Genomic DNA, 20,486 nt, shown 5'->3' with positions numbered 1-20,486 from the left:
GTGCGCATGTGCGCGCATGTGTGTGTTGGTGGCAGGACAGTGCTAAGATACACGTCCCAAACCCCACTCCTCAGGGAAGGTGGGGGCGTGGGGGTTGGGGAGGAAAGGTGTCAGGCCTGCCGAAAATGTGAAAACATGGTCACTGCCAGGAGGAAACAACCAGCTCCTTATCCACTTCTGGCTGGATGCAAGGATGTGGCTATTCTTGGAAGAAAGGACAAAGCATACCCCATGTCGCTGGGCACCCCTAATTTGGGAAGTTTCAGAACACCGATGCCCCTAATCTCCCCTCCACGAACGGGAGGCAAGGCCTGCCCTCCGGGGGCCACACCCTGCCTGCTCAGCTCTGCCGTGCTTGGCATCGCGCTCCTGGAGGCTACGGAGGTTGCCTTCCTCCCCCCAGCCTGGGGCGCGGGGATCCCGGGGATGGGAGTAGGTGGAGGGGATCAGAGGGAGCTTGGCTTCTGGACGACAGGGAAGCTTGGTCAGCTGGGAGGGGGTTATGAAGCTAAGGGCTGCAAGCGAGTTGTGAGTGAGGGGGAAACCTGGGGCAGCAGAGAGGGTGGGAGACAGGGAGGCAGGGGAGGAGGACCAGGAGCGGGGAGCTCTCCTTCTCCCTGCAATAAATCGGCTTATCGGACGGGAACCGAACAGCCCAGAAAGGATTAAAGAAAAGTCTGTATAATACAGCGGAGAGCGCGGCGAGGGGAGGGCGGGGAGGGAGGGGGCGGGGAGAGGGGGAGGGACGGAGGGAGGACGCCGGGAGGGGGGCGCTCGCGCCTCCGGGAGAGGCGAGCGCGAGGCAGAGAGAGCGCGATTTGGCTCCAAACTCCAGCGCCGCCGCGGATCCGACTCCCGGCCGCGGTGGGTGCCGCTCGCAGTTGAGGAGCGGGGAGCCAGCAGCTGCGGCGCGCCCGGAGGACGCCCGGAGCGCGAGGGTCGCGGCGCCCCGCTGGGACCGAGGAGAGTCGAGTCGAGTCGGGCGCCCGGGCGGCCGGGCCGCGGCGGCATGGGGGCGCCCCCGCGGCGCCCCGCGCTGTCCGCCACAGTCTCGGCTGGCGACCGAAGGCAGGAGCGCGCCTGAGCCCATGGCGAGGGGACCTGCCGCCGCCGCTCCCTCCGCCACCGCCGCCGCCCCTCCACCGCCGCCAGCTCCCGGGCACCATGCGAGCCGCCCCGAGCCTCCGCGGCTGCGTCTGCCTACTGCTCGCCGCGATCCTGGACCTGGCGCGCGGTGAGTGCGCGGGCGCCCGGCGGGAGCCGTGGCGGGGGACGCGCGCGGGGGCGGGCCGCCGGGGAGGGGCGCGGGGTCGCTCCAGAAAGGCTCGGGGTCCGAGCACCGGTCTTGGCGTGGTGCGGGGTGGGCGGGGGTCTGTGGAGCTGGTCGGCTCGGCGAGGGAGGGAGGACGTCTCATCTGGAGAGAGCGCTCTGGGTCTGTGCCAGGGTGTGTGTGTGTGTACACAAGCGTGTGTCTTTGTTGCGTCTATGTGTGAGGGTGTCCGGGAAGGAGCTATGTGTGAAGAGGGTGCGGGAGTGTATTTAGAGATGTGAGTGTGCATGATGGTGTGTGAGTGAGCGAGTGTCTGGAGGGGTGTTTGAGTGTCTATATCGGTTACACGGAAAATGTGTGTGTGCGAGAGTGTGAGCGAGTGTTTGGGGGTGTGAGCGGGTGCCAGCTTCTCCGTGAGCGTGTGAAGTGTGTGAGCTTGTGTGATTGTATGTGTGAGCGTGTTAACGGGTGGGTGAATATGTGAGGTGTGGCGTTTCACCCGTGTCCCAAATGTGCGGGTCTTCGGAGGGGTGTGTGACAGCAGATGACTGTATTTCTGCTGAGGGGAGAGCAGCGTGCGTGCAGAGCAGGTGAGAATGTGACACTTGGGCAGGAGTCTGGAGGCGCGGGCTCGTGGTGATTGTGTTGCTTCCTGGGACCGGGAGTGTGTGTGCGCGTGCGATGGAGCGTGTGGTTCTAGTGGGAGGAGGGAGGGAGGGACGGCATAAAGGGGTGGGGGTGGGGGGTGCCGAGGAGGTGTGAGCAGTGGTATGTGCGTGTCCCGCGCGGACCTGGTCCCAGCTCGGCTGAAGGAGCTGGAAGGAGGATGAAGCCGAGCCGGGTCCCCAGGGCTAGCGATCCTTGGCTCCGCAGCTCCAGGGTCCAGGGTTCGCGGCCGCCGTGGTGCCTCCCGCCCGGCGCCACCGGCTGGTGGGTCATAAATGCTGCGGGAGTCGAACCCGGCGACCCCAGCATCTTTCCGTCAGTGAGCCCAAGTGCTGGCTACGAGCCCAGCAGGAGGGAGGCGGGACCAGCAAGGATTCGCGGGCGACGAGACTAGGGGGACCCTGTCCTCGCTTCGCCTTCAGCCTAGTGTCACCCTGGGTGCCCAGAACCAGCCCGTCTGAAGTCACAGCTTGGTTCTGCCATGGAGGGAGAAAGGGACGTGGGGTGCCAAATAGTAGCCATTGTGATCAGTAGGGTCTCAGCCTCTGGTCCAGCTGGTGATGGAGAGGTGTTCGGGGGGCGGGGGGTCAACTCTGTCCCCTGCCGTCTGCCTTGTCCTAACGGGTGGTGCCTAAACAGGCTCTGCGAACGCCTTCCAGGAAGGGGTGCCCCCTAAAATAACCCCTCTCCCTTCTGGTCCGAGGTCCTTGGGAGAGTGCTGGGTCTGCGGATGGGAGCGCTGCAGAATTTGAACCTGAATGGTGGTCCTGCCGGCAGAGAGCCGGGAGAGGCTGGTGTAACCCTGAAGGAATGTACGCCCTGTACTTTGTTCCCCTGTCTTTGGAACCAGAGACTTTTCAAAGTGGATCAAAATCTACCCCCAACTTTGGGTGAGGGATCCCTCCCTCCGATGCCTCTAAAGGGAAAGGTTATATGGAAAGGCGGGGTCGGGGTGGTTGTCCCGGTTCCAGCGCTACCGAGAGGGCACCGAGCTTTGTTGAAAGGCGCCGTAGACCTGGACCTTGAACGAAGCAGGGGTTGGGGTTGAGGGCCGGAGGCTGGCACCGCTTTTCTCTCCGGAATTCCCAGAAGAGGGAGACGCGGCGCGAGAGGGGTTGGCGGCGAGGGGTGGGAAAGGCTTTGGTGCGAAACCCGTTCCATCAGGACCGCACCCTGCGAGCACTGCCCGGAACGCTCGAGCAGCAGTTTTTGGGCTACCGAGCTGCGGAAAGCTGCCCCGGCCTCCTGGAGGCCCCTCGCCCGCCTCTGCAGGTTGCGGGAGGCCGAGCGGGGTGGGGGGTGGGCCAGCGCCGGGTGCTAGCGCTTCTGGGCTTGGGGAATCGGCGTGGCCTCTGAGCTCCACGGCTCCGAGTGGAGGAAGAACCCCGACCTGGGTCGCGGGGCCGAAACTTTACGAGCTTGGGTCGCGGGGGCGGGGGGCGCGAGCCGCCCGGAAGTCGTCTCTTCTCCGCAGAGGTGGGGTCCCTCCTTGCCCCTTCCAAGCCCGTGCCCACGAGGGGGCGGGGATACTAGAAAGGTTCGTGAGAGATGCAAAAAAGCGGCTTGCCGGAGGAGGGCGCCCTTCCTGGATGTGACCGAGAGCCTCGCACCTGGCAGTAGGCTCTGCCCGGCCACTTGCCAGGGCAGCCTCGGAGGGCAGGGAGAGTAGAACCTCCAGCAAGCTTTCAGAAACTCGCCTGCCCAGTGTGCGGCGATGGCGGTCACAGCTAGGGAGGGGCATGGCCTGAGCGCCCTGGCCTGTTCTGTGCATTTGGGTCGCAAAGCAAAGGTGCTCAACTTTGGAGAGGTGGGTCTTTGCGTTGGGAGGAGAACGAGTCCGTTGCACACAGGCTGGGTGGGAAGTTCCTGCCCCTGGCTCCCCATTGCCTGATATCTGACTCCAGAGGACAAGCCCACATTTCTCAGGTCTCCCAGATCCCCCAGGTGCGCCTAAATGGCATTTTCAACCGGGCACTTCTGGGAACGAAGTCCTGTGCTTTGGCCTGCGCAGTGGCCCTGAGGGGCCGGGAGGAGGCGGGGGTGGGGGGTGGGGGGTGGACCGCAGATTGGAGGTGGCTCAAGAGCATGGGTGGTCAGGCCCAGTTAGGTGGAGCCAAAGGCCCCAGCCAGAGGCCCTGCCTATTCTCCTCCATTCACAGCCCCGTGTCAGCAGGTGGGTTGGGTGGGGGTGGCTACGGAGGCAGCCGCAAGGCAGACTGCTGGGGCTGTGCACAGCACCAATTGGTGTGACAACTTTATACGTTTATCCTCCCTCCCCACGCCCAACCCACACCAGGGGTGCAGGGTGGGGGCTGGGCACCAGCACCAAAGGGTTCCTCCGGAGCCCTAGGCTGCTGCGTTCAGGGGGCCTGCCCAGCGCCGGCTGCTCTGCTCCTGCTCCCCCCGCATCCACCCCGCCCCAGATGCAAACTGGAGTTTCTCCTGAGACGTTGAACTAGGTTTTCCTTTTTAAGTGCAGAGAATGCTAGAGCTGGAAGCAACCTCTGAGATCACTTACTTCAGTGGTTGTGAAACTTCTGTTTTTGTTTTTTTTTAAAAAAAGCAGGAGAACTTTCTTAGAGAAGGACTTGATGATCATATCACCGCCCCCCTCCCCCAGTCGTAATTCCTTAGCCAAGATGATAGGCACAAAAGGAGAGCGGCTCTGGTCCATGCCCAGATGAGACCCTGCATCTCACAGTCCTTCCCCACGAGTCTCTAACAGTCTAAGATTGCTCCTTTCTTACATCGTAGCTGGGTTTTGTTTTGGTTCAATAGCCACGATTACATGGATTGGCTCAATGTGTCCAGCACGTGCTGGCTGCCTCACAGTCCTCATGCCTGTGAGGCTCAGAGTTTTCAGATTCATTCATGACAGGAGTACTGGCTCCTTCCAGCTCCATCTGGTCCGGCCACAGGCTCCCTGTTTCCTTCCAATGATCCTTCTCTCAGGCTGCGGAGAATCCCGTGGGCCGGGCATGTGGGCAGGGGGTTGCGAGGTACCAGTGATGCCTTAGATTGGCCTGGCTACCCTGGCTTTTCAGAGCATGTGTCTCATACACACTTGAACCCTACTATAGTTAGGCGGAGGGACGGTCGGGGATGGAGGTGTAGGTTTGCTCAGGTTTCCGGATGAGCAGTCTGTGACTTCAAAGGTAGAGGCCAAACAAAGAGCTGAACAAAGAAGAGGCTGGCTAGTGCTGTTAACTGGGTTTCCTGGGATCCATGTAGGTGTCTAATCTGTCTTGCCATCCTGCCCACCTCTGCTACAACCTCAGGCCCTTTGAAATTCATTTATTCATGCATGCAACGGATGTTTATTATATACCGATTGTGTGCAAGGCACGGTGTTAAGCATTGGAAACGTAGCCCTGAACACAGTAGGAGAGTCCCTGCCTTTATGGTGTTTACAGCTTCACGGAAAATTGATTCTTCACTAGAGGAAGGAAGGGGCTGTATCTCCGAATCCAGCTGAGCTCTCGCTATATGTCAAACAGTGTGCCATGGGCCTTGCTGTTCTTGTTTCTGTTAACGTTTACAGCTACCCTGAGAGGTAAACTTAGCCTTATTTTGTAGATGAAGAAACTGAGATTCAGAGAGATTAAGTGACTTCTCCAAGGCCGCCCATTCAGTAAGTAGTGAGAAAAGGTTTAGAGACACAGCACTGTCTGACACTTTCCCTCTGTGCTCTGCTGTCTCCTGGTGAGGATGGCCCTCAGCCCCCTCCTCGGCTCCAGCCACATGGACAACTGCACTGTATCTGATTCCCTGTCTGGATGTTTAACTCCTTCCCAAGCCCTCATTGAGATAGAATTATCCAGTGTGTCCATCTGCGCAGATGGGAGAGCTGGTGTCCCTGAAAGCCCTCATCATCATCAAAAGAATGAACAGGCGTCTGTTGTGAGCAGGGCGCATCTGAAAAGAGAAAGACCCGAGACCGACCGGGCCCCTCTCCCAGAGGGGTGAGAGGTTGGGCACATTCCTGGAAAGTTGAACAACCGTCCAGGGGGAAATTCGTTGATACCTGCTAGATGCCGAGGGAATTGATGTCCCCTACAGGACGTTCTCGGGGGGTCGGGGCGGGGAGACTGATTACTTGGGTGTTAAGGGAGTGCTTCAGAGAAAGGAAGGAGAAATTCAGACCTCACAGTGAAGGGAGGACATTAATAAGGCAAGGGCTTTGGGGGGAAATGTGCCAGGGAGCGGAATCCTGTGTGGGTAAAGAGCCAGGGGCAGAAGCACGCGTGGTGTGACCTGCTCAACCAAGGCTGTCTCCCGAGAGTCCAGCTGAGGCCTGGGAGGAAGAAGAGTGATATTACTGATCGCCCCCACTTATTGCACACCTGCCAGGTGTTCTTTATGCATTCGGTGCCCTCAACAATCCATGAGGCAGTACTATTAACTGCGTTTGCAGATGAGGACAAGAGACCCAGGATCGATCTCTCTCTCTCTTTCTCTCTTCCTTTCTTCTTTCTTTTCTTTCTTAAATAATGAACGAGGCTCAGGATCTTCTTTAAGTGGAAGAACTGGGACTTTCAAACTCAGGTCTGAAGCAATCCGGAGACACTGCTGCTCCTGGAGGAGAGGAGAAACAATTTATTTTTTCACCATTTGGACAGGGAGAATGCAGCAGCCTCTACCATTTGTGGATGCAGAGCCTTCCATTTTAAGTGATAGATGGCGGTGGAGGGGAAACACGTGACATCACTTTCTAAAAGGCATCTGTCTTCAGCATGAGGTTCTTGGGAACAAACCAGAGAGATGAGGTCCTGGAACCCACCTTTGCACATTCACTGGGGTCTTGTAGCGGAAGGGACCCGTGATCACCAAGACCTACGACCGTCCATGATTCCATGGGTGGGGCAAATAAATACAACGTGTGTGGAGCTAGAGGTGTGCAGAGTAGCCACCCAAAGGAGTGTGATACCCAGAAAAGGAGTCTGGTCTTTGCCTTGGCCCCAGCCATTCCTGCGTTTCCTGGTGGAACACCCGAATTACTTTGGGGAATCGTGCAAACCCCATCCCCAAGTGCACGCCATCTTGGTAGGTGGTACAATCAGGTAACGCACCCCCAAGATGAACCCATCAGAGACACTTTCCCTGGAATCTGAATATTAAGCTGAGTGTCAGGAAGACTGAGAATCACTGGAAAGTCCCCCTTGCCAATGGAGGTCCCCAATAAACTGTATTTTGCTGGTTTCCCTAGAAATAATGATATAGCCTGCCTCCCAGGAGGCTGGCAGAAGGGAAAGAGTGATTACATGCAGAGCTCTTCGCTCTAGTGAGGGTTACCGGAATCAACCACGGCTATGCCGGAGCTGCCCTGGCTCAGGTGGCATGGGTCCTCCCAAGGCCAAGGGCTTCAACTCATCCCATTCCGCCAGGTCCTTTTTTAAGCTTCAGTTGTCCAGAGTTGATTTCTGCTACTCGGCAAGAAGGGGACCCCACTTGAGAGCCTCCCTAGGTGTGATGAGCCTTAGCTGGTTAGCCACTCTTGGTAACACCTGGAGGGTGGCCTGCTCGCTGGGGCTGACCGATCCCACGACCTGTTCCCTGCCTGTCCCTGGAGGCTTGAGGCATTGCTTTGCTGCCCCTCCCATCTAGCGCAAGGCCCAGTGAAATTCAGGGGTGGAGCCAGTCTCACTATGAACCTACCACTTCCCCCTGCTTAGTGGACTGGAAGTTCCATGAAGACAGAGATGCCATCCTGTTCTGCTATTGAATGTTCCCCGTGAAAAACAGCTCAACAGAGGCTGGTTGTGTGGGTGAATAAACCACCTTTGGCCTTTAGACAAGTGCATCCTGGTTTAGAACAGGGGTGGGTAGGTGGCTTTCTCCAAAAAAGTATATGAAGGCTCATAGCATGTGGAATGGAGACTGGTTTTACAGGTGAACTTCCTGTTGGCCAAGTTCTCCTTCTGTTTTTCTTGGAGATGCTCAGATAATCAAAGTGCCGGAGACACTGACTGCAGACACTCCAACTCTCTATCTGCTGGTAGCACTCGAGAGCTGACAACATGCTTCCTGTCATTCCATATCGTCCTCGTATCAGATATGAAGGCAGCTACCCTTGAGCCTGTGGAACAACCAGGGAGAGTGAGGAGGCTTAGGGAGATGAAAAGGTGGTAGTAGGAAGTGACTGGGCTGGAACCTGCGTTTGGTGGCTGCGAGCCCAGCTCTCCTTTTCTCCCCGATTCATTGCACTGCTTCGTTCGGTCCACATGGGGTCTGGAATGAGACAGGCCAGCTCCCCGGGAGCTCACAGGCTCGTAAACTTCAACCAAAAAGCATGTACTGTGAGCTGGGTGCTGGGTTCTAGCCACTTTGCTGATGCGACCTCCTCTCTCATCCACTGCTGTCTGAATGGGTGTTAATATCGCCGATCCATAGGTGAGGATGCTAATGTATGTGTGACCACACGCCATGGAGTCCAGAGCCCGCCGTTGCCCCAGCCCACGGGTTCGGCCTGCCTCGGAGGCCTCTGGTCTTCTATTCACCTCCTCCATCTCCTTCCCCACTTTTGCTCTTTCTTGGTGCAAAGAACAGACATTTGCCCCAACTCCCAGTAAACCTCTCTCCAAGTCTCTGCTTGCCCACTTCCCTCCCTCCACAACTGCCCCAGCCCGGGTGACTCCGAAGTCCAGACTCCTTAGTCTGGAGCCCCCTAGGTGTGCTGGCAGTGGTGCTCTGGGCAACACTCTCTTACAATAACCCTCTTCTGAGGCTGGAGATGGTCGTGGGTTGGTCTCCCTACTGAACAGAGAGCTCTTGAAGGAACCCAGCCCTGGCGTGGGTTCTGGGTCTGAGCAGATCTTCCAGGTGTGTTTATTGAATGAATGAGTGGGTGGGTGGATGGATGCACGCATGCATGCAGTCTCCTCTGAGCCTGAGATTTGGTCCCGACACTAGGCCTGGGTCTGTCTCCTGGCCCTGCTCAGTCACCTCAAGTCCTTCCCAGGGTGAGAAGGTGTTCAGTGTTCAGGTCTGCCCACCATACTGATGTTGGCATCGCAGCTGGCATCTGAGGGATGAGCCAACAGTAGAAGGCGGCGGGGACACCAAAGGGCTTCCTCTCCCTCCTGAGTTCTCCTTGGTGGGTGCAGGGAGCTGTCCTTGATTAGTGATGGGAGTGGGAGGTGGGGGAGAAAGGAAGGGAGAGAGGCAGAGAAGGAACAAGCACGCATTAAACATCTACCGCATGCCAAACCCTGTGCCACACAGTGCTAAAATAAACCCTCCCAGAAACTCCCATTTGGGCGATAATATTCTTCCCGCTTTACAGATGAGGAATGAGGCTTAGAGTGATTGTTTGATTTGTCTAAGGTCCCACTGCCAGTGAGGGGCAGAGCTGGGTTTACACCCAGGCATTGCTTTGCACGTCTCTTCCCAGCTCTGAGCTGATCCTGTTAGGTAGCTTGAAATTAACCAGAGACGAGGGTATTTACACCACGGAAAGCAGCAAACACCACAGATCAGGACTCCTCCCACCCAGGAGCTGGATGTTAAACACTTACCAGCGCACGACTGAACCCACTCATCCTTCCTCAATCACCGTCTCCGCGCCTGGTATTAACATCCTTTCGTTTCCATCTGAACTGGGTTCAAATCCTAGCGTGGCCACTTCCTAACAGTGCACTTGAGCAAGTCAGTATCTCTCTGCGTCATGGTTTCTTGCCTTTTGAAAATGGAGGATGTGATGAGATACAACAGGAAAACACCTGACACGTAATTGACCGTTAGTCATCTACCCCTCTCTTCTTCCCGGCCCCCAGAATGGGGTCAGCTAACCCTGGGGTCTCTCTGAGAGGTGGTGAGTGCTCCCACTTTCTTCTCCATTGGAGCCAAGTCAGGGATGTAGTCAGCCACTTCCATTAATTGGGCAGCTGCCTCAGCCTTGTTCTGGACCAGCAGACACCTCCCTTAAGGAGTTTCGGGTGATTGGCAACCCCACACAGGAAAAACCCATGGAGAACAATAAAAGATCATGTAGAGTAAATGGCCAACACAGGGATACCAAGAAGGCTCTGAGAGATTGAAATGGCCTCGACCAGCAAGGAGGGAGGCGCAGGTGGGGAACAGCACGCGCGAAGGCCTGGTGGAGGGCATCAGAGAGCTGTCTGGGCGTGTGACGGCCGGGAGGCGGGGGGGGGGGGTGGCGGGTGGCCCCGGCTGGCCGCCCCGAGCGCGAGGCATTCAGGAGAAGTTGGGAATGAGGTCGGCGTTGTTGGCGGAGGCCTGCGCACCAGGGCGAGGGGTCTGGGTTTGAGCCTGGGGGCCGGGGGAGCAGTCGAAGAGAGAGGTGTGACTCCCCCAGAGCAGTGCTCTAGGAGGCTTCATTTGGCTTTTCTGGGTCCTCTGAAGCTAGATACTCTTTGGAGCCTCCATTGGGTTATAAGTGATTGCTCTGGGGTTCCCAAAGAGACAACGGCCTCGAGGAAGAAAGGCCATCATTTGGACACTGCCCACCTGCCCCCCGGCAGGTCCAGACCTGGCAAGGAGGGAAACCAGCGCCCCGCCCCCAGGCCCTGCCAATGTCACACGGCCTGGAATGGGGTTGCTCCAGCTGGAAAACATACCGTGGTCTGAATGAGGAGCAATAAGAGGAGGGACCCCTCCGGGGGAGAAGCTTCTAGATCTCCAGGGGACATGGGTTCTGGAGTCTGACCGGGCTTCAGAGCCCATCTCCACCCCTTATCTAGCGTGGGAACTCAGGTAGCCTCTTCGTTGCTCTCAGCCTTGATTTCTCTCCTGAACATGCGGCTGCCATAGTGGCCTGCCGGGGTGGGGGCTGCCGGGTGCACGAGTCACAGGATACGAGGGGTTTGCATGCACAGTGCCATGTGCAGACTGGGTGTGTGAAAAGTGGCTGCTGCTGTTATAATGAGGGTTGGCTCCCGGGCATGTGGTGAAGACCCCAGGTATGAAGAGAAAGAAACCCCAGTGCCCAGGACATGGGGGTACCTTGTAGGTTTTCCACGTGAAGCGTGAAGCAAGCCTTCAGGCCTGGAATCACAGAGTACCAGGGCCAGCAGGGAGCTGAGAGATTACCTCCGCCATCTCCTGTCCCCCATTTTAAAGCTCAGAAAACAGGCAGAGAGAGGACTGAGTCTCCTGTCGGCAGGCACACTGCATGGTGTCGAGGACGGGTCTTCTCCCTTGAGGTCCCGGGGCCTGTCCCAGAGCTCAGTCAGGCAGACCCACCGCCCTAAGAGCCTTGTTTCAGGGGGCATCAGCATTTCCCAGACTTGGGTGGGGACCTTGGCGGCACTCCAGTGGGGAGCGACCCCCTAGCCTCATAAATCCCAGGAGCTGTTTAAGGAGTCGCCAGGGAGAGAAGCAGCTGAGCCATTGGGGTGTTTTGTCCTTTGCCAAGCTGTTCCCTTTGCCCTTTTGTTTCTCTTTCTGCAGAGGCACTTGCGCCCCTCCGAAGGGGTTGTTTGTCGCCAACCCCTGGCGCCTCCATGATCTCCCCATCACCCTCTCTTCCTCCCCTCTCCCTAAGGCCATCCCAGAGGAAGGCGTCCATCACTGCAGCGGTGGTGGCCCTGGCACCGCGGGGCGGGGCAGGGGCAGGGGCAGGGGCTTGGAGGCTCTGTCGGAGTGAAGACAGAGGGAGGCTGGAGCGGCCGGAGGGTGGGTGGCCTCCGCGTTTAGAGCTGGTGCTCACTGCTCCAGAGCAGGTTTTTGTCAAGTGAGTATTCAGGTCGCACAATAATCCAAGGCCAGGTGCCTGGTTTCACAGAAGCAGGTGGTAAGTTGCTAATTGTCACTCGGCACCTAATGTCCCAGACAGCAGAGGAGGGAGTGAGGTGGGGTACTGGGAAGGCAGCCGCATCACAAAGCCTTCTTTGTTCGCAGGGGCAGCAGAGAGGTGGGCTTGCAGGGGGAGAGGCCTCACTGGATGGCACATTCTAAGGCCTGTCACCGGCTGGGGGGCCTGGTGGTAGGAAAAAGGCAAACCCAATGGGGGAAGAGTTAGAGGTTCCCAGGACAGTCTGAGTTGCAGAGAGAGCAATTTCTTGTTGCAGGAAGCAGTATCATTCATTCATTCATTCATTCGCTGACTCATTCATTGGTGCAGCAAATATTAACTGACTGCTTCCTGGGGGCCAGGCACCGTGGGATTCTAGAAATCCAGAGGGGAATGAGCGGGCAAGTCCTCGCCCTCACAGGGCTTACAGTCTGAGGCTGTGCTCTTCAGTATGTGGCATGTGTGATGACTGACATTTACATTAAAACTGAACAAAGCAGCTCAGCTTTTATTTAACTAAATGAAATTAAATTTGGTTCTTCAGTCACATCAGCCACATTCCAAGTGCTCAATAGCCCCTTGTGGCCAGTGGCTCTTGTGCTGGATAGCACAGGAGTAGACTGGACATGGCCCCATTGCAGAACGTTCCATTGGACAGTGCGGGACCAGGGCAATGGTTCTCTTTAGGTGAGACCTGCCCATTTGCTAAAAATAACAAGGATTTGGGGTGGGAGTCTTTCCCTAATTCTTGCTTGTCCTGTCTTTGTAGTTGTGCCAGGAGAAAGCCTCAGGCTGATGGTCTCATTTCTTCAACACCCTCTGTCACTTGCTAATCTCTTTCAGAGGGAGGGAGGGAGGGAGGGGAAAGAAAAGAAAAGAAAAGAAAAAAACAAACCTATCAGTCTGGGCAGCAAGGCTTCAGCCAGCCAGACGGAGAACGACTTTTAATAACCCTGTTTTGTCTTTACTGTAATTCTTTTTCAGTTGCCCTCTGTTTAAGGCAAGTGAGACCAGTTTGCCATTTGGGGCGGTGATTTAAATTCTCTCTCTTTATAAAAATGGCTTATTTAAATAAAAAACGAGCCGTATTACAGGGAAATGTTAAGCACACAGTGGAGCAGGTAGCTTGTGGGTACAGGCCACCTCTGGTGGCGGCGGGTGTGTGTGCCGTGGAGAAGCCCCGGTTCAGGTGGAAGCACACGGGCCGGGAGGCAGGTGGAGGGTGTGTCAGCACAGCTGTGTCTGTGGCTTTGTGAGCTCTTCTCTTTCCCTCCATATCAGTCAGGGGCCAGCAGGAAACACCACGCCCAACTGGGGAGTCTGAGCAGGGCTTGTGAGAGGGGGCTGATGGCTTGAGTTTAGGGAAGGGTGCAGACCCTTGGGACTAGGGACACGGGGTGGGGGCTGCTAACACCCCTAGACTGGGAAGAGGGCTGCCGGACAGGACTGTGGCTCTGGGACAGGGATGCAGCCAACTATCGGTGAGCGGGCAGGGGCTGGAGGGAGAAGTATTTCACCCTTCTTCTGCCATTGAGTCTCTTGCTGACCAAACCCAAACTGGAAGCCCATACAGGTTGGCCTGGCAGGCACAGAGCAGGGGGAGAGGGGCAGAGAGTGAGCCGGCAAGCAAATAGCAGAGCTCTCGCACCACCCTGCTAAGGCTCAGTCTCCCCGTAGGTAAGATGGGGATTGTGAAACCTACACAGCAGAGGGGGGGTGAGGGCGAGGTGAGGTAGGGCGTGGTGCTAGTAATCGGCCGCTATTTGTGTTTATAGTAATAGCAGTAAATTCGTCTGCCCAATCCTGTGCTGCATGCTACAGTTTCCTGAGCCAAAAAGTAGCCCAGGAGTGTGAGGCGGGCTTTTCAGGGGTCCGTGGATTTGGGAGAACAGTGCAGTCTGCCGAGAGGAAACGTCTGCGCCCTCCACTGCTGGTATTGACCTTTGCCACGAGTTATCTCTGCTTTAGAGTCTGCAGTGTCCTGACACCTCTCCCGTCCCTGGGCCCTGGGCAGTCTCACTGATTCATGATTCCACCCCAGGGCTCACTTCTTCATTATTCGTTAGCCTATTTTCTACTCTATTTCCCACAGAGAGGTTCTTTCTCCTTTAGACCCATCCAGGTCATCTTTCCTGCTGTCCCCACTGGCTCTTACCATGTGCAGCCTGGTTCACGTTGGTCACGAACAGCCCCAAAGCTTCCTCCTTCCACGTGGAGAGGCAGGCGCTGCCTGGGGCCCAGCTGCTTTTCCCAGAGCAGGTTGCTCCCACCCTTGCAAGTGTGGGCAAAGGGAGGACACCAGTGGGTAAGTTAGCCCTTTGGGCCACCAGGTCTTTATCTTTTACCTGAAAGCTAAGAGCACCACTGCGCTTTTAGAGAGATCTTCTCAGCAGGGTGTAGCGGGAGTGCAGGGAGTCGCTGTCTTCTAGACGGAGAAAACAATTTCTTGGAAAAGCTCCCACCGAACACCCCTGAGCTCCCAGCTTCTTGATGGGCCGAGGTGACTTTCCTGACGCCCTTCTGTCTTTCTTTGTCTGGCCCCCTTTCTCCATCCACCCTGACTGTTCAAATTGACTTTGATGAGGACTAATTTTGCCGGTTGAAATTCATGAGGCAGATTCTGTGCTTTGCTGAAATTGCCATGACAAATGCCAGCGTGGTTTCTTCCCTGGCTCAGCCCCTGAAGTGCTCCGGGCAACACAGAGTGGCCCTGCCCCTCACCAACGTGCCGTCTGTGGGCACTGCCCTCTTCTTCTACCTGCCGGGCTGACGCAGCTCGGTCTCAGTCCTGCCTGCCTACTGGCTCGTGGCAGTGTGGCCCTTTGGCAGGGGGTGGGGGGAGTCGATGGCTCATTGGGGATAACTATTCCTTAGGGAAAAGCTCCACGGAAGGTCCCCTTGGTTCTCAGTTTTCAAGTTGGCCAAAGTGACATTCCTTTGTTTAGCTGCCTTTCCATCAACCCGAGGGTTCAAAATGACTTTGATGAGGACTCATTGCCCAGGTGAGTTTGGCGCCATGTCCAGCAGGCTGGTCGTCCCTCCGTGCTGGCTGCGGGGCTTCCATCAGAGCACGGGGTGCCACCTCTGGCCCCTGGGGCAGGGTCCTGGGTCTCAGGGGTAGCTTTTGTCACTTGTGAGTCTCAGCTTCCTGGGTGAGGGAATTGCCACCCTCTGGTTAGGCAGCTCTGAGCTGTGCCCTGTCCGAGCCTGGGCACGCTGCAGAGATCGCCAAACCTCAGCCATCCCTCTGTGACTTTTGTCTTATCTCCATCCCATCTGTACTATTATTTACATCGTAATCTTCTTAAAACCAAATTTAAATTGGTTCCCTTTGTTTTAGTTCGTTTCGTGCAAAGTTATAGTGTTTGTTATACTGAGCATATTTTTTCTTACTTCATAGTAAAATAAATATGTGATTGTTTGAATGTCTAAAAAAGCTCCCCTGTGCCACCCGGCTCCGTCCTGTGAGCTGCAGAGGGAAACACCGTTGGGAGGAAAGGGCAGCCCTCAGGGTTCCGAGCCCCAGGGTCTGGTTTCTGCCCTCCGCTAACCAGCCGTGGGGCTGGCTTATCCCCCTCTGAGCCTTAGGTCCGAAAACAAAGAGGCGACCCTGGATGAGCCGGTTCTGAGAGCCCTTGATGCACGATAAACTTGGGAGGGAGAGTCCCATCTGTTCCAGAATATTGCCTTTGAGACCCATTTGATGCCCCTAGGTTCCCACCTTTGGGATGAAGCGCCCTGCTAAAGGGCGGCTGGGACGGTGACTGGGGACACTCCAATAGCCAGTCACTTCCTTGGAGCCAGACGTGGCCTCACTTCGATCCCATTCAGCAGCCGTTTACTGAGCACTTGCTCTGCGCTGGGCCCTGTTTGAGGGCGGGCACTTCGGGGATAAGTAAGACCCAGTGCCTGTCCGCAAGCAGTTCAGTCTCCTGGAGCAGATAGGCAAGCAAACAAGTAAATTACGGTATTATATCGGAAATTCTAAAGTTGAAATAGCTACCAAGTCCTCGTGGAAAGCAGAAGAGGGAATAATTAATCTGCTTGAGGTGTTGGGGGAGGTTATACATCACTAGTAGGGGTAACACATGACTGGGTCTTGAAGGATGCATAGGAGTTTGTCAGGCTGAGAAGGGAAAGGAGGGATTTTAGGAGGGGGTAACAGCAAGGACAAAGACTCACAGGCTGTAAAGGTCCTGGGGGATCAAAGGGAGTCTGGGTGGCGGAGTAGAAGGTAGGTATTGCAGGAAAGAAGCAGCGAGACTGGAGGTGACACAGGGACAGTCAGGTGCTTTTGGTGGAGGTGAGCTAGCCTTGCAATGAGGTGGATCTCCCAGGTCTGGACCCCCAGGTTTGCTGGCATTCACAGTAACCCAGACCCTGCTGGCCTCACCCTGGGGAGCAAGAAGCCCTCCTTTCCCACTGAAAAGACCCCTGGGGTTACTTGCCCCTTGTGGCCAGAAGAAAATGCCATGGGCTGGGTGTAGGGGCAGGGCTTCAGGGCTGGGGCACGGGCGAATGTTAATCCATGTTGGTCTCTTTAAAAGACGCCCCCTTGTATTAAAGGCCCTGTTGCTAGGATAGCCACTTGGTTACACAGTGGCCAGAGTCTCTCCGCTATGAAGATCGAGAGAGAGGTTCCTGGACTTGGGGTCAGGAGGTGTGTGACCGGGTCCAGGCTTTCTGCCTGGGCCTCCTGGGCCTCACCTGTAGAGTGGTGACAATAGCAAACATATATTGAACACCTGCCGTGCTAGCTCCTGATTGTATTAACGGCTCATTACACCGTCTTCACAAACCCCCAGGAGGCATGTGCTTCTAGTTGCCTCGCTTTATAGCAGAAGAAGTGGAAGCAGAGAGAGGTTAAGCCGCTTGCTCGGTGTCACACAGCTAATAAGTGGCTATGCTGAGTTTTGAACCCAGGAGGTCCCACATTTTAACTGCTTTCTATGCCAGAGATCCCTTTCAACTTGCCCTTTCATGATTCTGGGGCCCTGTAGGCCTTCTGTCTTGATTCTACATGGTTCTTGGGGGCTCAGGAGCTCCAGCAGCAGCTGGATCCGACTGTGGACCCCAGGGCTGAGTTGCTGGCCCCTCCCTGCCTTGGCAGTCATTGGTGGCATCTTGGTTATGCTCTGTTGTCTCTGGACTCGTTATTATTATTATTTCTTTCCAGCATGCTGCTAAAAGCTTCCCACAGAGAGCACGCAACTCAGCTCTTTAAAATTTAAAGGGCTTTACTTAAACAATGTTATTTCCCTTGGAAAGGAAACAGAGGAGGCATATGTGATGGTTATATTTAGTGCAGTGTGTGGGTCTCAGCAGATGAGTGTGGGGTTCAGTGGGCATGGAGGTGACCAGGAGAGCCTGCAGCTGGTCTCCCCTCCCTCTCATCCCCCCCAAAGTGTGGCCTCAGAGGAAACTTACTGTGCACGGTGTTCTAGGAGGCGGAGGATGGGCGATGCTGGAGGCCAATCACCGGGAAGACGTTAAGCTGGATGAAGAGCCCCATCCCCCTGCCACACAGGACCTTAGCACTGAAGACACAGTGCCCTAGCTGCCCCAGGACCTTTGCACATTCTCTTCCTTTTACTGGAACCCACCTCCTTCTTTGGACTAAGTCCCCTTCATTATGCAGGTCTCACCTTAGATGTCACTTCACTCATTCATTCATTCATTCATTCATTCAACAGACACTGTCTGTGCATCTATTATGTTCTCAGCACTATGGGACACAAAGGCTATTTCTGACTCATCTTTATGTCCTCTGTGCCTGGCATAGGTCCTGGTGCAGAGCAGGCAACATTAAGTGTTTATGGAACTAATAAAAGCCCATACAGATGCTGTGGGATCTGGAGGAAGGATACAGTTGCCTTCCAGGAGGTTATAGACTCCTTAGAGATTCATACCAGATATTGTAAACTCTGAATGAGCTGATTAGGCTTAGCAGAGCCACACTCTTCCTTCCTTCTTTTGACCATCCATCATCCATCCATCCATCCATCCATCTATCATTCACCCATCCACTCACCTGTCCATCATCCCTCCAATCATCCATCCATCTATATATCCATCCATCATCCATCCATCCATCCATCCAGCCAGACATCTAGCTATCATCTATCCATCCATCCGCACATTCAGCCATCGTCCATGCATCCCCACATCATGCATCCATCCACCCATTGTCCATCCGTCCATCCATCCATCCATCCATCCATCCATCCATCCAACAAACTGGACACCTACTAGCTTCCAGCTAGTGTGGTAGGCACTGGAGATACAGTGGTGAGTAGAAAAAGATGAAGATAAACCTTGCCTTCCTGGAGCTTACTTTCTAGAGTGTATGACTATAAAGAGAGTCCACAGGAGTATAATCTTCTTAAAATCAAATTAAAATTGGTTCCCTTTGTTTTAATTTGTTTCGTGCAAAGGTATAGTGTATAGGTTTGTTATACTGAGTATATTTTTTCTTATTTCATAGTAAAATAAATATGTGATTGTTTGAATGTCTAAAAAATGCTCCCCCGTGCCACCCAGCGCCATCCTGTGAGCTGCAGAGGGAAACACCGTTGGGAGGAAAGGGCAGCCCTCAGGGGGCCATAAGGCAGGAAGTGATAGCTGCTCTGCAGAAGAACAAGACCTGGTCAGAGCAGTGGCAAAGTGTCGAGGTGCCGTCTACAAAGTGTAGGGAGGGGCTCTATTTAGTGAACACCTGTATCCCCAACCCTGTGCAAGCTCTGGGCTGCAAGCAAGGCAAGAAGCATAATCACTGACATGGTAAATATTAGGATAGAGAGAGCTAGGATACATTTGGTACTGGCTAGGAGAGATGCGCGGTCCTGAGACATGAGCTGGGCCTTAGAGGATGAGAAAGTTTAGGCAGGACCTGACCGACTCCTGGTTCTCCAACTGTGCTCCTTGGAACCCCAGCTTCTCATGGAGGTACCCCTCACATACACACCACTTTGAGAGGTCAGCACAGGGGTCAAGGTGATGGTTGAGGGGGCCCTTGTCCGCAGTCAAGCCAAGAGCCCTTCTTTGCCTATTGTGCAGACTAGGCTTCTACGTTAGCTTTACTTTGAATGCAGGATCCTACAGCCATGAGCAGAACGTGGATATGAGTGGACTGGATCCTGGGGAGGAAGTCTCCGCAGTCAGGACAGGAGTGGGTTCTGGTGTCTTTCTGTTTAGGTTTAACCCTCCATTCACTCTGTATGTGGGGAAACTGAGACACAGAGGGGCCAGTGACTTTTCCCAGGTCCCCTAGCTGGGACAAAAGCTGGAACAGAGACCTGTGAGAAAGCCCACCCTAGCCCTGGACAGGAGGCTTGGGGGCTGCTGCCCCACCCCCACGTCAGCCCCAGGGCACCCCCTAAGAAACCTTCCTCCCTCGCCAGCTCTGTGGGGCTGCCCCACCCTCATGGGAGCCTGGGATTCGATGAAGTATTTTATGATCCCATGCTTCGTTATGTTTTATTAAAAGCACCCGTGCTGGCTTCCACCGGCACATCTGCCAGGCTTGGTCGTGGGGCTTCCTTTCCCTCTCCACCCCCACCTCTCCCTGCCAGGGAGGCAGACAGCTGCCACCCCATCCCCACCCCCTTCCCTCACCGAGCAGGGCCCCAGCTGTCAAGTGTCGATGAGACAAAGGGAATCCTGCAGGTGAGGACAGATTGGAGGTTTAGGATGATAATCCTGTGTGTTCACACGTCCCTAACCCCATCTGGTCCTGCAGCTACCCCTGGTGGGGATGGGTTCAGAGAGGCAAGTCTGAAGTTACACAGCACGTGAGATGTACCTCGTCCTGCAGTCTTGACCCTCCCCATACACCCGTGCAAATCCAAGACAAGGCTGATGTCCCTCCCTCCTCCAGCTGGTCATGGTCTGTCCACTGGTGACCACAGGGAATGCCCTGCTCTCAGCAGGCTCTTGGTCTCAATCTGGGAGCCAAGAGGAAAGCCCCAGTGTCCAGATACGTCTGGTGGAGAAGCAGCGCTCCCTTTCTTCCCAACGGGAGGTGCTGTGCCCTATCCAGGGGCCAGCTGGCGTCCTTGGAGTATGACTCACGTAGATCAGAATGTTTGAAGCCTCCGCTGCTCACCTGTAAGATGGGAGTGAAAATAGCTTGTTGAGGGAATCACATAAGGCGTCGGACATGTAGTAGACATTTACTACACGGGGCGGTGTTTTTTAATAAGATCCCCACTGAAGGAGCGAGGGCCTTTGATCATATCTGCATTTGAGGGAAGAAGGAAGTGATAATCTTGCTTATTGTTACTGTTATTTGCTAATACTAATGGAGAACTCATTACTCACTTATCAGAAACTTATTGATCTCTTACTATGTGCCCAAGGTGATGGTGCCAAACAAAATTGCCAAGAGTCTTGGCTTCACGGGGCTGCCGTTCTGGAGGATGGGGCAGAAATAAACAAATATGTAAATAAGCAGACTTTACATGGTGCCATACTAAGGTGAGAATGAAGCAGGGCTGTGGAATAGTGAGGAGCTTGGGGGCAGAACAGCTTCTCTAGATTGAGTGGTCAAGGAAGGCTTCTTGGAGGAGGTGTCTTTGAGTTGAAAAGAGAGAAGAAAAGAAGGAGGAAAAGTCTGGCTTAGCTCAGACATTGGCATCTCCTGGCCAGGCTGCCTGTTTGTAGCTGACTCCTCTTGAGGGGGACATTTCTGGCCCCTGCTCTATCCCTGGGGATGGCACACCTGCCGGTCCCTGACACCAGCACTACAAACCCAGCTGGCCCGTGACAGCCCCCTCCTCAGGGATGCAGGAGGCCACGGG

General features: G+C 55.3%; 1 protein-coding gene across 1 annotated transcript in view; it reads left to right on the top strand.

Moving 5' to 3' along the window:
- The first annotated feature begins 1,127 nt into the window (after positions 1–1,127).
- The window catches only part of IGSF21 (immunoglobin superfamily member 21), a 227,955-nt gene continuing 208,596 nt past the window's right edge, over positions 1,128–20,486 (top strand). Inside the window, exon 1 of the mRNA XM_054579614.1 lies at positions 1,128–1,234. Coding sequence (XP_054435589.1) covers positions 1,165–1,234 — 70 coding nt within the window. The 5' untranslated portion in view covers positions 1,128–1,164. The remainder of the gene's footprint in view (positions 1,235–20,486) is intronic.

Source organism: Pteronotus mesoamericanus, unplaced genomic scaffold (genome assembly GCF_021234165.1).
Source record: "Pteronotus mesoamericanus isolate MK-2021 breed Mesoamerican mustached bat unplaced genomic scaffold, CSHL_Meso_final contig_557, whole genome shotgun sequence".
In the NCBI taxonomy this organism is placed as follows: Eukaryota; Metazoa; Chordata; class Mammalia; order Chiroptera; family Mormoopidae; genus Pteronotus; species Pteronotus mesoamericanus.
The sequence above is the reverse complement of the archived record's forward strand: the minus strand, read 5'-3'. Positions and strand labels throughout refer to the sequence as shown.